Here is a 15,516-nt window from a genome sequence, read left to right as displayed (position 1 = left end):
ACATATATTTTTCTTTCCAGAATATTGCTAGAGTATGTTACAGTGCATGTCTTTATAGATACAAATTGAAATATATTGTTTTGGAAACATCAAATGCAAAAGGAACACAACATAAGTTCATTGACCAATTAAACGAGACGATGCTGTGGCTCTGGGACAGAAATACAATTTCGTTCAAAGCTGTACAGAACAGGTACAACGGCAGTGTTAACTGTAATCCAGAGCATATAGTAATTATGTATTATTTTTAATAGGCAAAAGTCAAACACTGTAAAATAACACTTAATTTATTATTAATAAACCTTGGTGTTTCTAGACTGATAAAACTTGTGATATCCTCTGAGAGAAAAAGGCACCATGACCAGTGTGGTCATTTTATGTTATGTTATAACTACAATACTCAGGCAAACTGTATAGCATGTGACTAAAGGAGTCCTCTTGCAGTAGAACAAGCAGGTTTGATGCTGGGGAGGTGACACTGTTGACACAGGGACAAAATGCACTGTACAATTCTGGATTTTTCATTTCTATGTATATGCCTGACACTATATGTAAACTCGTTTTATTCCAGTATACGCCAAAAGTGATATGGCAAAACCCAAATGATCTACCGTACCTATGAATGTCATCCAGTACAGTCAAACCTCAAACACGACTGAATAATCTACACCAGACAGGCTTTTTTCAGCGATCCTGAGCCACTACAGTAAGTGTTTCTGTTTTCCAGTCAGCACCAGTCTTTAGCTGTTTCATTCATACATTAATAATTGTCTTATTTAGCTGGTGGCGTGTATCTCTGACTGCATTGGGAGTGGCTGCTCTCGCTGAACTCGACCCTCGCTCACCGCCGTGGGATTGTGGGTCTCTGTTTCCCCGGTGACCGTGCTGAGGTTCTGGGGTTCCGATTGGGGAGCTTTTCCGTGGGCCAAGGCCTCTCCGGCTGCGATCCTCATCCTCTCATCCTCAGCCAGCCTGGCCAGCCTTTCCTCTGCCTCTATCTCCTCGGTGGTGGGGATGGAGTTCTTCTTGGGCCTGCCCTTGGGCTTGGTGGGGGCCTCCTGTCCTCCCTTCAGCACCTGGAGCAACATATCCCACACAAACACAGACACATGGCTCAGTGGGGTTGTGATAAATGCTGGCTGCGGTCAAAGGCGACCATGGTTATTATAGTAATTAAGTGAAGATGTATGGCTCTGAGCTGCCCCACATAGGGTCATTAATCTGGGGAGTTAACGATATGAGACTTTTGTTCTCTGAGCTGCTGACCTGACTAGACTAGACTTTGGTGTCCCAGTCCCTCATCATCCCTCAAACCCAGACATTTCCATCCCTACCACTCCTTCTCTCTACACTGACCCAGGGTCATTGTTGTTATGGGTGTGTGACGCTCTCACCATTTTCTTCCACTTCATCCTTCTGTTCTGGTACCAGGTCTTCACCTGAAGTTGTGTGAGGCCTAGGGACTGGGCCAGGTCTAGTCTGCAGGGAAACAAAGACACACAGTACACACAGCAACTCAGTGTACATGTTTTTGAAACTTGAATTCATTCTTTATAAGATGAAAAGCAGCAGGAGATAGACAACTGATTTACACAGAGAGGATGTAGCTGGAGTAATCAAACTAAAATGAATGAGTTACTTTAGCTTTCCAATCACCTGTTGACTATCCTGCCCTGAAATGCATGCCATCATCAGCCATATACATTGTATCATCTAGATGACGTTCCCTTTGGAGACTAGCTTGCATCCTAACCATGACTTTATAACCACATTCTGGCATGGTGCATCAAAGTAGTGTAGTATCTTTGATACACCCTCTTATGGCCCAGAGAGAGACTTTACTCCTGCAGCATATAGGAGAACCCTTATTGAGGGTTTGTTCAGCTTGTTCTTGATACCATGTCTTGTTTTGACGTGTTTTTACTGATGTCACGTCTATGCTAGTATGGCTAGCTAGCTATTCAACAACTGTAAGGGAGTTCAGTTATCCAATCAAAGCATCTGTATCTGGATGTTCAGAGGGGTATGGAATCCTGGACACTTCCACCACATGTTCTGTTCCATGACTAATAAGGATATTGGTTGGCGTGCAACATGATATTCCAGGAAGGAGGTCAGTGAAAGACGGATCAGCCTACAGAGGGAGGGGGCTTTATCTGGTTTTTGAAATTAGATTTCCGCCACATCTCAATTCTAAGTCCTTCACACTCAAATGCGTGGAACTGGCTTTCATTTGATGTAAAGAGAGAGAGAGAGGGGTGTGGGAAAGAGAGAGAGAGAGAGAGAGAGGGGTGAGAGAGAGAGAGGGGTGAGAGAGAGAGAGAGAGAGAGAGAGAGAGAGAGAGGGAGAGAGAGAGAGAGAGAGAGGGGGAGAGAGAGAGAGAGAGAGAGAGAGAGAGAGAGAGAGAGAGAGAGAGAGAGAGAGAGAGAGAGAGAGAGAGAGAGAGAGAGAGAGAGATTACTACTGATCCATCAGCTTGCCCTCTGATCTTGTCTCCTCTTCCTATCTTCTCATCCTCCCTTCTTTCCCGCCCTCACCATCTCTATCTGACCTGATTTGAAAGTATTACATAGAGGGAACTTCAGTCCATACAACTGTAGACAGTATAGACAGCCGCACGGCCTCAATGATTGAGTGCAGAAGAAAAGTGTGTGTGCATACTTAAAAAAAAAAAAAACTCTACACCAAAAATACAGGCAAACCGCCCAGTGGAGGGACTAGAGGCAAGGAAAGTAATTTCAGGAGGGGAAAGCACCCCAGTTATTTATGGTCATTAGTCTTCTATGGAGGGAAACCACACACTTACAGCAACAGACTGCCATACAGTACTGTAGAATGACTCTGCTGGAGGCACTTAGAAGTCCTCTGTTTACTGTTCAAGTCTCTAACCTGTATCAGCAGGGATTTTAGTTGCAGCTTAATGCATAATGATAATGATGATGATGATGATTATACTAATCTCAATTAAATAAAATCATTATTGCCTAATGATTTAAATCATTACAGTCTGTGGTGTGGTGTTAGGGGCTTTTTATATGCTGTTTTTCTCAGAGCATTGTCTCAGTCAAAGACCACAGTGTCTCCAAGCCAAGTAATAGCTCAAGAAAAAAAAGCAGACAAGGAGTTATCTTTGGATCATAACAAAGTGAACTGGGGAGCACGCCACACTTGTGATGTGGGCTTTGAAAGGGGATTTTCTCTGTTTATGTTTTCCATCCAGCTGTGGGTTTAATTAGTTCATCACAGCCAGTGGGAATTTGATTATTGGCATTATACAGATTTTTCAGTGAGGACAGGGGGGGTCGTTTGGATCACCGCTGGGCTGTTGTAGTCTACCTCAGCCTGCCTGGGAGTTCACAGGGGAGGTGTGGTGTGGCTCATTGGCTAGAACAGAGAAGTGTGATTTGCATTGAAGAAGAGATGCATTGTGGGAGTTTTCCCCAGGATGAGATGTGTATAAACAGGTTAGTTGATAACGTCACAAAAATGATGCGCACATTTCAACATGGCAGAACGCCGTGTGTTGTTGTGATTCTGGATGGCCAGATAGCTAGCAAAAATAACAAGAATCTGCCATTTGGGGAATCGTAGTTGGCTCGTTTCAGCTTGTTCTTGATACCATGTCTTGTTTTGACGTGTTTTTACTGATGTCACGTCTATGCTAATATGGCTAGCTAGCTAATCAACAACTGTTACGATGTGTTTTAGAGACAACAAGTGCTCATCCTACAAACGTCTTTATGTTTTCAATAAACATTGGAGACCAAAGATCATTTACATGTTGTCAACAATCTAAGCCAACCCCGCCTGTTTTGCCTCATAAATCGCTAACCCATCTATAGACAGGGTTGATAACAAACATGCTCTCCCAATTCTTTTTCAGATTCTTCAGGGCCAAGAAGGAACAGGCAGGTTTTAAAATAGTACAGTAAATACAGTGGTGCCTTTTTAGTACAAATCTACAACAATATAAAAAATAACTGACCATTTTCAAAGCATTTCGTGGCTGTTGAGTTTTAGTAAAATAATGATTTATCTTCTCGCTCTGAACAAGCTGTTGTAACCATGTGTTGCTGAGGTTTACTAACGTTAGCTGTCTGGTGTTCTTGTTGCTCGACCGAAGGAAAATCTGAGGTTTATGGCGCAATATTAAATTGGGTTATAATGGAAATACGTCCGGTAGGCCAAATATGAAAGTGGTGTTTAAAATAAAATGGAAAATGTGTTATGGTCGTATGTCAGGTCTCGAAAATGACCCAGGGACTGGAACCTACGACATGGATATTAACATGAATATTACCTCATCTAAATACAGTGTATAAAGCTAAATGCATTTTATATACACCTGCACCTATATTACACGATTGGCAGTCAATCAATGGAGTATATTTCTGTTTGCTTGTGTTGGCAGATGTCCCGATTTTCTTGAATGGAGCAGTGTTTCTTTGTTGAGGCTTTTTGCTATTCAAGAGCTTATGGTTAAAACGTTACTCTTGTCTCAACTAGAATGCTGAGGTAATGCCTGGATTAGAGAACTTAACATTACATGACACATTACCCAGGACATACATCAAAATGTTATGATGTTGATGCTGAACCTCTAGTCAGCTATTGCATTTGTTTTATGAAGTTTGGTTGCTTTCACAGAATTTCTCATTTTCACCAGCTTGAGTGTCACCGAATGAAATACGGTATGACATTTGAGAGGTAGTATAATACTGATCTATCAGGAGGTAGCTTCTTTCAAGTAACCAATCAGACTCTGCTTTCATTTTGGCCTATCAGTGGCGAGATACAATACGATACTGACCTATCAGGGGTGGAGAGGTACTTCTGTTTCTGGAACTTCTTCTCCAGGCCCATGAGCTGCAGCTCGGTGAAGATGGTGCGGCTGCGTCTAGGCTTCTTCAGCCGGGGGGTGCTGTGCTCCGTGTCTGACTCGCTGCTGATGCTGACAGGTGTCTCGCTGTGGGAGGGCTCGGAGACCCGGGAGTGGTGCTGGGGGGAGAGCAGGGTCAGGTTGGGAACCCGGCCGGGGGAGGAGGGCTGGGAAAGGTGAGGGGGCTGCCGCGTGATGACTGATAGGAGGGGGTAGGCCCGCAGTGAGGAGGACCCTAAAAAAGCAAAAAGAGAGATAGGTCAGAGACAGGGTAAAATGCAGAGCAATAAATACAATTGTACTTTAAAATTCCTATTTTTAGTAGTGGTTTTATTTGGTACTGTATGCATCACCACGGATAGTAGTTTTTATAGACCTGTAATAATCATTTAGACTGGGTTCTTTTTAATTGTTCTTTTTTTACGAAAAGTGTTTTGACCTCTTTGATGTAGAAGGTTTAGATCTTAATGACGCACTGTGTGTTTTACTCTTCTACTCTGAACCCACCAATAAAATAAAATCATTGGCCAGATAAATGATGTGTCTTTGACACCCTGAACACACACAAACACAAACACACACAAGGCTGTAAATCCAAAGTGACTATGCCCCTCGCGTTTAACTCTCTCCCCCATGATTCCTCTCTCTCTCTCGTCTTGCTCTCCGCCCACCCCCCACCTCTCTTCTCTCTCTATCTCTTTATCTATGCAGACAGATGCAGCAAGACGCCAGAACCAATAAAAAGTAACAAATGTCTGGGGTGGCCACCCACTGGAGCCAAGACCAAGGACGGCGCTCTAGCATAAACATAATATCTGGTGGAAAAAAACTTATGGCTTCAAATAAACAGCAGATCCCCATGGCATAATTTACAACTGAACTAAGACTGACATAGAAACTAATGCTCTGTCTGCTATGTGGCAGGAGAGAGGGATGTGTTGAGGAAGAAGATATAGAGAGAGATAAAATCCAATGACGGAGTAGAGAGGACATTATGCTGTCACATTACATACACAGAATACTCTTTCCCCTTGTGTGTTCCTCACTGCCTGTTGTGGATCTGCCTCTCTTATCTCTCCACCAACACATAGACAAGCTATATTATTCAAACCCTACACGCACAACTGAGAGGATACACCCAGGCAGACCGTGGTCTAAAAATTGTATCCCCTTTCCCTGACATTTTCAGTAATGTTCAGCAGTTATGGGAGCTGGTGTGACAGGGGGTTGGTTGGTCTGGGAGGTAATTGAGCATGGCACAAGGGGGGGGGGGGGGGGGGATTACTCGCTGCAGCCTGCCCCTACCATATCTACATCCCCCATTCTCTCAGACAGCACCTCGGGCTCATCCCTATATACATGACATCACGCAAGACATCATCGCAGGGCACTGAGCTCATCACTAATCGTTCACCTCGGAGAATCGCTGCTGCTGTCTGGACATGATGCCTCCTTCCCTCCACAACGCTCTCTCTCTTTTTCTCTTTCTCTCTTTCGTTCTCTTTCTGTTTCTCTCCTATATTACCTCTGTCTTTGATGTTGAGATTGTAACAAACTGAGGTGAACTGTGCAGATGTCCTAACTTGTTTTTTATTAAATGGCATATTTATCTCTGTTACATTTTAACACATATATGTATCTTTCGGAAATATATTGGTATTATTATGGAATAATACAAAATACACAGAGATATCATAACATAATAAGTCCAAGTGATGAATTGTTCCTGTCATTTTAAATGAGAAGATTGATTGAAAAGCAAGAACGGAAACATCTTGATTTCTTTCACGTTCTTCAGGAAATCTCCTGTCAATGCAGAGCTTGAGGTTGTCTTTAGAGTTGTGACAGCTGTGTCTTTTGGATGCTTGTCAGAAGGGAAAAATCAGACCTCATGATGACTTTCCACTGACAACTGAGCTGGCTTCCTGAGCCCAGATCTGACACATTGTTGACAAGTGCCAATGCCCGGTCAAAAGTCTACAAATAAACCATTTGTGTAGGAGGGAGAGTGCACTCTGTCCATGCTAAAGCACACTGATACTCTTGACAAGCACAATCGGAATGCTCGGACTGGCACATGTGCTTGTGGTAGTCATTACAGACTAAATACTTCCTAATAATAGATCAAGAATAGGCTGGAAACATTTGATACACACATGCCTGTTTATCATACGGTATCGATAATGTAATCGTTATTGAAGTTTTTTAAAATTTAGATTTTTAGTTTAAATTACCTTATATACAGTACCAGTCAAAAGTTTGGACACACCCACTCAATGAAGGGTTTTTCTTTATTTTTCCTCTTATCTACATTGTTGAATAATAGTGAAGAGATCAAAACTATGTAACAACACATATGGAATCATGTAGTAACCAAATAAGTGTTAAACAAATCTAAATATATTTTAGATTCTTCAAAGTACCCACCCTTTGCCTTGATGACAGCTTTGCACACTCTTGGCATTCTCTTAACCAGCTTCAACTGGAAAGCTTTTCCAACAGTCTTGAAGGAGTTCCCACATATGCTGAGCACCTGTTGGCCGCTTTTCCTTCACTCTGTGGTCCAACTCATCCCAAACCATCTCAATTGGGTTGAGGTCGGATGATTGTGGAGGCTAGGTCATCTGATGCAGCACTCCATCACTTTCCTTCTTGGTCAAATAGCCCTTACACAGCCTGGAGGTGGGTTGGGCCATTGTCCTGTTGAAAAACAAATGATAGTCTCACTAAGAGCAAACCAGATGAGATGGCGTATCGCTGCAGAATGCTGTAGTAGCCATGCTGGTTAAGTGTGTCTTGAATTCTAAATAAATCACAGACCATGCCACCAGCAAAGCTTCTCCATGCTTCTCGGTGGAAACCACACATGCGGAGATCATCCGTTCACCTACTCTGCATCGCACAAAAACACTGCAGTTAGAACCAAAAAATCTCAAATTTGGACTCATTAGACCAAAGGACAGATTTCCACCGGTATAATGTCCATTATTTGTGTTTCTTAGCCCAAGCAAGTCTCTTCTTATTATCGGTGTCCGTTAGTAGTGTTTAATTTGCAGCAATTCAACCATGAAGGCCTGATTCACGCAGTCTCCTCTGAACAGTTGATGTTGAGATGTGTCTGTTACTTGAACCCCATGAAGCATTTATTTGGGCTAAAATTTCTGAGGTGCAGTTAACTCTAATGATCTTATCCTCTGCAGCAGAGGTAACTCTGGGTCTTCCTTTCCTGTGGCGGTCCTCATGAGAGCCAGTTTCATCAAAGTGCTTGATGGTTTTTGCGACTGCACTTGAAGAAACTTTCAAAGTTCTTGAAATTTTCCAGATCGACTGACCTTCATGTCTTCAAATAATGATGGACTGTTGTTTCTCTTAGCTTGTTTGAGCTGTTCTTGCCATAATATGGGCTTGGTCTTTTACCAAATAGGGCTGTCTTCTGTATACCACCCCTACCTTGTCACAACACAACTGATTGGCTCAAACGCATTATGAATTAAAGAAATTCCACTAATTAACTTTTAAGAAGGCACACCTGTAAAAATGAAATGCATTCCAGGTGACTAGCTCATGAAGCTGATTGAGAGAATGCCAAGAGTGTGTGTCACGTTCCTGACCTGTTTTCCTTTGTTTTGTATTTATTTTAGTTGGTCAGGGCGTTAGTTGGGTGGGTTGTCTATGGTTGATTTTCTATGTTGGGATTTTGTGTTCGGCCTGGTATGATTCTCAATCAGAGACAGCTGTCAATCGTTGTCCCTGATTGAGAATCATACTTAGGCAGCCAGGGTTTCACTTGTGTTTTGTGGGTGTTTGTTCCTGTGGAGGTTTTGTTGCCACACAGGACGGTTTCGGTTTTGTCACGTTGGTTGTTTTTGTATTTTGAAGTGTTTTGTTGATTTTCATTAAAAGAATGAACACTAACCACTCTGCGTTTTGGTCCCCACCTTCTGTCAGCGAGGACAGCCGTAACAGAAACACCCACCACAAGAGGACCAAGCGGAGTGGAGAAGGGCAGCGACAGCAGCAGAGACAGACAGAGGAATGGACATGGGAAGACGTCTTGGACGGCAAGGGTTGCTACACATGGGAGGAGATCCTGGCTGGAAAGGATCGCCTCCCATGGGAACAGCTGGAGGCAGCGAGGAGAGCAGAGGCAACCGGAGAGAGGAACCGGAGGTATGAGGGTACGCGGCTAGCACGGAAGCCCGAGAGGCTCACCCAAAAATTTCTTGGGGGGGGGGGGGGGGCTAAAGGGGAGTGTGGCGAAGCCGGGTTGGATACCTGAGCCAACTCCCCGGGCTTACCGTGGAGTGAGAGGGCGTCGTACTGGTCAGACACCGTGTTATGCGGTGGAGCGCACGGTGTCCCCAGTACGCGTGCTTAGCCCAGTGCGGGCTATTCCACCTTGCCGCACTGGTAGGGCTAGGTTGGGCATCGAGCCGGGTGCCATGAAGCCGGCCCAACATATCTGGCCTCCAGTACGTCTCCTCGGGCCGGCGTACATGGCACCAGCCTTACAGGTGGTGTCCCCGGTTCGCCTGCATAGCCCAGTGCGGGCTATTCCACCTCGCCGCACTGGCAGGGCTACGGGGACCATTCAACCTGGTAAGGTTGGGGAGGCTCGGTGCTCAAGAGCGCGTGTCCTCCTTCACGGTCCGGTATATCCGGCGCCACCTTCCCACCCCAGCCCAGTACCATCAGTGCCGACACCACGCACCAGGCTTCCAGTGCGTTTCCAGAGCCCTGTTCCTCCTCCACGCACTCTCCCTGTGGTGCGTGTCTCCAGCCCAGTGCCTCCAGTTCCGGCACCACGCACCAGGCCTACTGTGCGCCTCAGCAGGTCAGAGTCGGCCGTCTGCCCAACGCCGCCTGCGCTGCTTGCCTGCTCAGCGCTTCCCGAACTGTCTGCCTTCCCAGCGCTGTCTGAACTGCCTGCCTGCCCAGCGTGGTCTGAACTGTCTGCCTGCCCAGCGCTGCCCGTCTGTCCCGAGCCTTCAGAGCCGCCCAGCCAGGACCAGCCAGTGCCGCCCAGCCAGGACCAGCCAGAGCCGTCCAGCCAGGACCAGCCAGAGCCGTCCAGCCAGGACCAGCCAGAGCCGTCCAGCCAGGACCAGCCAGAGCCGTCCAGCCAGGACCAGCCAGAGCCAGCAAGCCAGGAGCTGCCAGCCAGCCAGGAGCTGCCGGAGCCAGCCAGCCAGAATCCGCCAGAGCCTTCCGCCAGCCAGGATCCGCCAGAGCCTTCCGCCAGCCAGGATCCGCCAGAGCCTTCCGCCAGCCAGGATCCGCCAGAGCCTTCCGCCAGCCAGGATCCGCCAGAGCCAGCCGCCAGCCAGGATCCGCCAGAGCCAGCCGCCAGCCAGGATCCGCCAGAGCCAGCCGCCAGCCAGGATCCGCCAGAGCCAGCCGCCAGCCAGGATCCGCCAGAGCCAGCCAGCCAGGATCCGCCAGAGCCAGCCAGCCAGGATCCGCCCCTCAGTCCGGTGCTGCCCCTCAGTCCGGTGCTGCCCCTCAGTCCGGTGCTGCCCCTCAGTCCGGTGCTGCCCCTCAGTCCGGTGCTGCCCCTCAGTCTGTTACTGCCCTTTGGAATAGTGGGATTGACATGGAGGGTGGATATTGGGAGGAGGCCACGGAAGCGGGGGTTGACTATGGTGGGGTGGGGACCACGACCAGCGCCAGAGCCGCCACCGTGGACAGACGCCCACCCAGACCCTCCCCTAGACTTTGTGCTGGTGCGCCCGGAGTTCGCACCTTAAGGGGGGGGTTCTGTCACGTTCCTGACCTGTTTTCCTTTGTTTTGTATTTATTTTAGTTGGTCAGGGCGTGAGTTGGGTGGGTTGTCTATGGTTGATTTTCTATGTTGGGATTTTGTGTTCGGCCTGGTATGATTCTCAATCAGAGACAGCTGTCAATCGTTGTCCCTGATTGAGAATCATACTTAGGCAGCCAGGGTTTCACTTGTGTTTTGTGGGTGTTTGTTCCTGTGGAGGTTTTGTTGCCACACAGGACGGTTTCGGTTTTGTCACGTTGGTTGTTTTTGTATTTTGAAGTGTTTTGTTGATTTTCATTAAAAGAATGAACACTAACCACTCTGCGTTTTGGTCCCCACCTTCTGTCAGCGAGGACAGCCGTAACAGTGTGCAAAGCTGTCATCAAGGCAAAGGGGGCTACTTTGAAGAATCTCAAATATAAAATATATTTTGATTTGTTTAACACTTTTTTGGTTACTACATGATTCCATATGTGTTATTTCATAGTTTTGATGTCTTCACTATTATTCTACAATGTAGAAAATAGTAAAAATTAAGAAAAATGCTTGAATGAGTAGGTGTTCTAAAACTTTTGACTGGTACTGTTTATCATTTGAAGGCTTTGACAATGACAGTTACTCAGTAGAATGAGTCACCATTTTACTGTTTGCAGTGAAATCTCCAGCAACAAGCTCATTGGTTGTTTGATTTTTACTCCTTATTTTCTGCACCTTTTCTCTTTGTTTAATTGGATTCCAAGATGATGATTCAAGACTTGGCACTCAGAGGCCAAATGAACCTACAGCAACATGTACTGCTTTGGGTACATCATGTGGTGACAGGTTGAGAAGTGTTACATGAGACATATATTTCTTCACTCAACAGCCGTCTTGCCAAGCCAGCCCAAGTCAAACACTGCAGGGATGGGATGGGCAACAGGGTATGCTGCTTTTTAATCTGTTTCAACTCTCACAGATCAGATCAGTTAAGTCCCAATTTCAACTCAAATTTGGGTTTCATGAGATGTTTTGAGGTTTCTAGAATGTTATGTGTAGTGTTGTGATGCTATTTTCTCATTTTGAGATGGTACTTGTGTACCAATACGACGGCATTGTGTCTGCAGTGCAATCTACTGTAAAAATGTTGTGTGTGTGTGTGTGTGTGAGTGCGTGCGTGTGTGCGTGTGGTGGTTGCATGGGTCAATACTTACTGTGTTAACAGAGACATGATCCTACTCCTCAAGCAAGCCTCGTGGTTAATAGCAGGCCTTATTGTCTGTGGTGGATTAACTGTTAAAATGGGATGAAAACCCTTGGCTCTGCCTGCTTTCTTCCCTAAACCCTCAGCGGTGGCGTAGGACTATGCTGCAGTACCTGGGCCCCTCGAGGTCCACACCCTCCTATTTGGCTGTTTTTCATCGCGCTCTCATTGGAGATTACGCCGGAGTTGATCTTTATCTCTCGCACCTCCTTACAGAAATCCAACTAAAAGCCTTGCCCTGGGTTCTGCTGAGAGATAAGACTCAAACTGAAATATTGTAACCCGCCGCCATTACACTGTTCACTGCTCCCCAGCAAGGTAATGTTCCGCTGGAGGTCAGGTCTGTCTAGCAGGTCTATCACTCCTGTAGTTTTACAAGGCACAAAACGAGAGCAGAGAATGCGCTCTGAGCTCATCAACTGGTTTTACTGTGTACACTGTCGTAAGGGCATTTGGCTTGGCACAGGGAAAATGGAACGTTGTGAAACATAAAGCATGGAGCAGAGAGGCGTGATCTGTGACAGACAAAATCATCACAGAACAGAGGGGGTTGCCGGATCAAAGAGAGGAGTAATCGCTTTGTTGACATGTTGAGGGGCATCCTACTAGTTGATGCCATATTACATCAAGAACAAACAAACAGCTGTTAATTTGGGTAAAAGCCCTCCAGGCCTCACAGCCTGGTTTGTTGCCTGCCCAGCACCACTGTCCTATAGCAGCCTCTACTGGTAACTGCTGGAGCAGAAGCTCTACACTGTAAAAATATAGAGTCCACTTGCACTGATGGGGACCACATCGGGCCAATGGCCTTTCACTGGCCCTGGGCCTATAAGTATGCCAGCTTCTATATTAAGCGTTACAAGCCATTGAAGTGCGGGACTATACTGTGTCTCACACCTCCTCAGCTACGAATAAGTGGTGGGCACTGGTTAGTGAGATGTGGGCTGGTTACTCTATCCATCCGTCACAGGGTTGCCAAAACCCTTTACAGTGCCCTCTGGCACACACCCAAACCCCACATCGCCTGCTATTTATACCTTTGTCACTGTCATCATCAAATTGCAGTGGCTATTTTTTCATAGTTTAGGCAATTATCATAATAGTTACTGGAGAGAGCAGTAGTCAATGTTGTTTTAACTCATAACAGCAGGATAACCCATTAAGAATGGATTTAGAAATACTGCTGCAATTGAAGGACAAAAATGTGATAGTCTTTCATGCCAAATGTTTTTTAGGAAAATTAATTTGTCAATTCCCTGTATAATTATAACACAGTGGTGAAAGCTTTTATGACTGACTGCAGAACAACAGTAATTGTGTTTAAATGACAGTTAGTAAAACATGATAAGTGGGAAGAAAAGGGAGTTGATGTTGATGATGATTTAGAGAAATCAAGTGCTGCTAGATGATTTGTAAACAAAGCATTATCTGTGTCTTCACACTGTGCCAATGTTTTGTTTTGTGCTTTTTCAAATCTGCTTGTATTGATTAAGGAAGAACATGCAATAATTATTTGTTTTGATTGGCCTTTCGGGATACTGAATGAAGAATGAAGGTAGTCTTCCTCACTGAAACAGTTGGATCAAGTGCACGTAACCCATCAATTTATGAGTTGTCCTGCAATTTACGAGATGACAATTGCAATGAATCTCTCTTCACAAAGCAACATACTTCTATGAATAAAGGTCATTGGGGCTGACTTGCACACTTTATCAGCATACTGTAAACTTTCATGGTGTTTGCACAATCATCTGTACTGTCACGTGGACAAATGTCCATCAGTGATGACATACTAACCTTGGCCTTAACCACCATGTACCTGCCCTCACCAATATCAAACCGTGGAACTCTGGCCACATCTTGCACCCCCATATACACGGAAAGAGAGTTAGGTAGAGGGCATTGCCCATGCTTCAGTAAATGCAATGTGGCAGCAGTAAATGTAATTCGGCAAGGCTCTGGGTTTAGCACAGCGCCCACATTAATCCTTCTGAATGAGGACAAGTGGCCTAGTGGTTACGGCTCTAGAAACCAAAAGCCTGCTGTTCAACTAAGTGCAGGATTGGTTGTTGTGTGTTCTGAGTTTGTGTCTTTTGTCAGAAGAGAATATGTTAAATTAACAGTGTCAACATAATTAACGGGGAACTAGGTTTCACTTTACAAACCTCCTTGATTACAACACTGGGACTTGGTTCATCCTGTATCTTTAACATGAACATAAAAGACTGATGCTGATAATGATCTGAATGTCAGAGTAATATATTAGACTACTAATCTAGACTGATTGGAGGGATTTGCTGATTGCTTGTGAGACAGTATTTTGAGGAATTGTTAAATAAATGTTATAGGTCCCAGTGCATTAGGATTTCATTGTGAATGAAATAACATGGAATTACAGTTAAACTGTGAAATAATGTGTTGGGTTGGAAAAGGATTGATTAATTTCTGCTTTTTTAAAAGGAAATTAAAACTATCAAGTCTAATAAATAGGTTACTAAAACACTGGGGTAAATCTACTGTACATGTTGCATTTATTTGGTGCTTTTGATTTCATAATTTCACGGGTTAAAGTTACATGACAAAATCTCTGTAAATAGCAGGCTATCACAATAGTATTCACCATCATATAGACCTTTGATAAATATAGACAGCAGGCCTAACAGGAATATAAAGGTCCACCATGAGTAAAAGTGCAAGTCAGACCAGTCGCCTGAATTCATTTTACACATGGTCCATTTCTATAGTGCGTGTCTTGCATTGTTAAACATTAATTGACAATCATGACGTCTAATGTGATTCTGGACCTGTCCCTGTTCCGTATTTGCTTATATTAGAGTAGATTTATCGAAAATAAAGTCATGCAAATGCAGCTCAATTTCTCTAAAGCTATTATTTGACATGTAATAGATTCTGCACAGGTGTGTTGCGTCATGTTATGGTCTCTCCTGACAACTGAATGTAAGATATTTTGTCAATAGTCCTAATATAACCATTAGCCTTAAGTATTTCGTGATATGAGTAGACACATGATGGACGATCGCTTGAGCGTTACAGAAGAATAAGAAGAATATGCCTGTAACTCACTTTGTTCATGATAAACAAAATCAGATGTAGTTTTAATACAATGATGATTAGCATTCACTGCATGCATAGAAATATTATATATAAACCATTAACACCATTATGCATTCATCAGCATCCCTTGATTTGACAGAGTTCAAGCATATTCACTTACCCGAACATGAGTGCAGAGGTTTAGGCCTAACGATGAGTGAAGGGCATACTGAGTAAAGAGAAAGTTTCTCAAAGTAATCACATGTTTCCTTGGAAAGAATTTCGTCAATCATAAAAGTCTTGTAGCGACGCCTGGCTGCTTTCAGCTGCCCGGAGGAGGAGAGTCTCAACTCGGCTTGACAGTGCATGATGTCCCGATGTGCTTGGCTTTCGCACTGTGCCCAAATATTAACTCAAAATATCAAAACGAAACCAGTTCAAACTTGAGAGTTAGGTGTCTTCAAGCGATTTATTGATGCATTTTAGTTTTCCGTTTTCGGAACAGGCTTGCTTTGTTCTATCCCTGAGCCGTACTAACTGCAGTTGCCTTCAACTTGAGCCGCGCAGTGCGCTTCAGAGTG

General features: G+C 44.7%; 1 protein-coding gene across 1 annotated transcript; it reads right to left on the bottom strand.

The window, feature by feature from the left end:
- Positions 1–776: 776 nt before the first annotated feature.
- On the bottom strand, positions 777–15,303 carry LOC120028460 (homeobox protein BarH-like 2). The gene is made up of 4 exons (XM_038973670.1): positions 15,117–15,303; positions 4,812–5,115; positions 1,395–1,479; positions 777–1,076 (listed from the first exon to the last, which is right to left on the bottom strand). Exons 1-4 carry the CDS (start codon positions 15,301–15,303, stop codon positions 777–779), a joined length of 876 nt encoding a protein of 291 aa, XP_038829598.1.
- Positions 15,304–15,516: the final 213 nt, after the last annotated feature.

This window comes from Salvelinus namaycush, chromosome 34 (assembly GCF_016432855.1).
Source record: "Salvelinus namaycush isolate Seneca chromosome 34, SaNama_1.0, whole genome shotgun sequence".
Taxonomy (NCBI): Eukaryota; Metazoa; Chordata; class Actinopteri; order Salmoniformes; family Salmonidae; genus Salvelinus; species Salvelinus namaycush.
The sequence above is the reverse complement of the archived record's forward strand: the minus strand, read 5'-3'. Positions and strand labels throughout refer to the sequence as shown.

Excerpts from the sequence above, each read along its gene's own strand:
- LOC120028460 (XM_038973670.1), bottom strand. The coding sequence starts at position 15,303 with ATGCACTGTCAAGCCGAGTTGAGACTCTCCTCCTCCGGGCAGCTGAAA. Across the intron at positions 1,480-4,811 it reads TACCTCTCCACCCCTGATAG|ACTAGACCTGGCCCAGTCCC; the intron begins GTCAGTATCGTA and ends GTTTCCCTGCAG. Across the intron at positions 1,077-1,394 it reads GGATGAAGTGGAAGAAAATG|GTGCTGAAGGGAGGACAGGA; the intron begins GTGAGAGCGTCA and ends ATGTTGCTCCAG.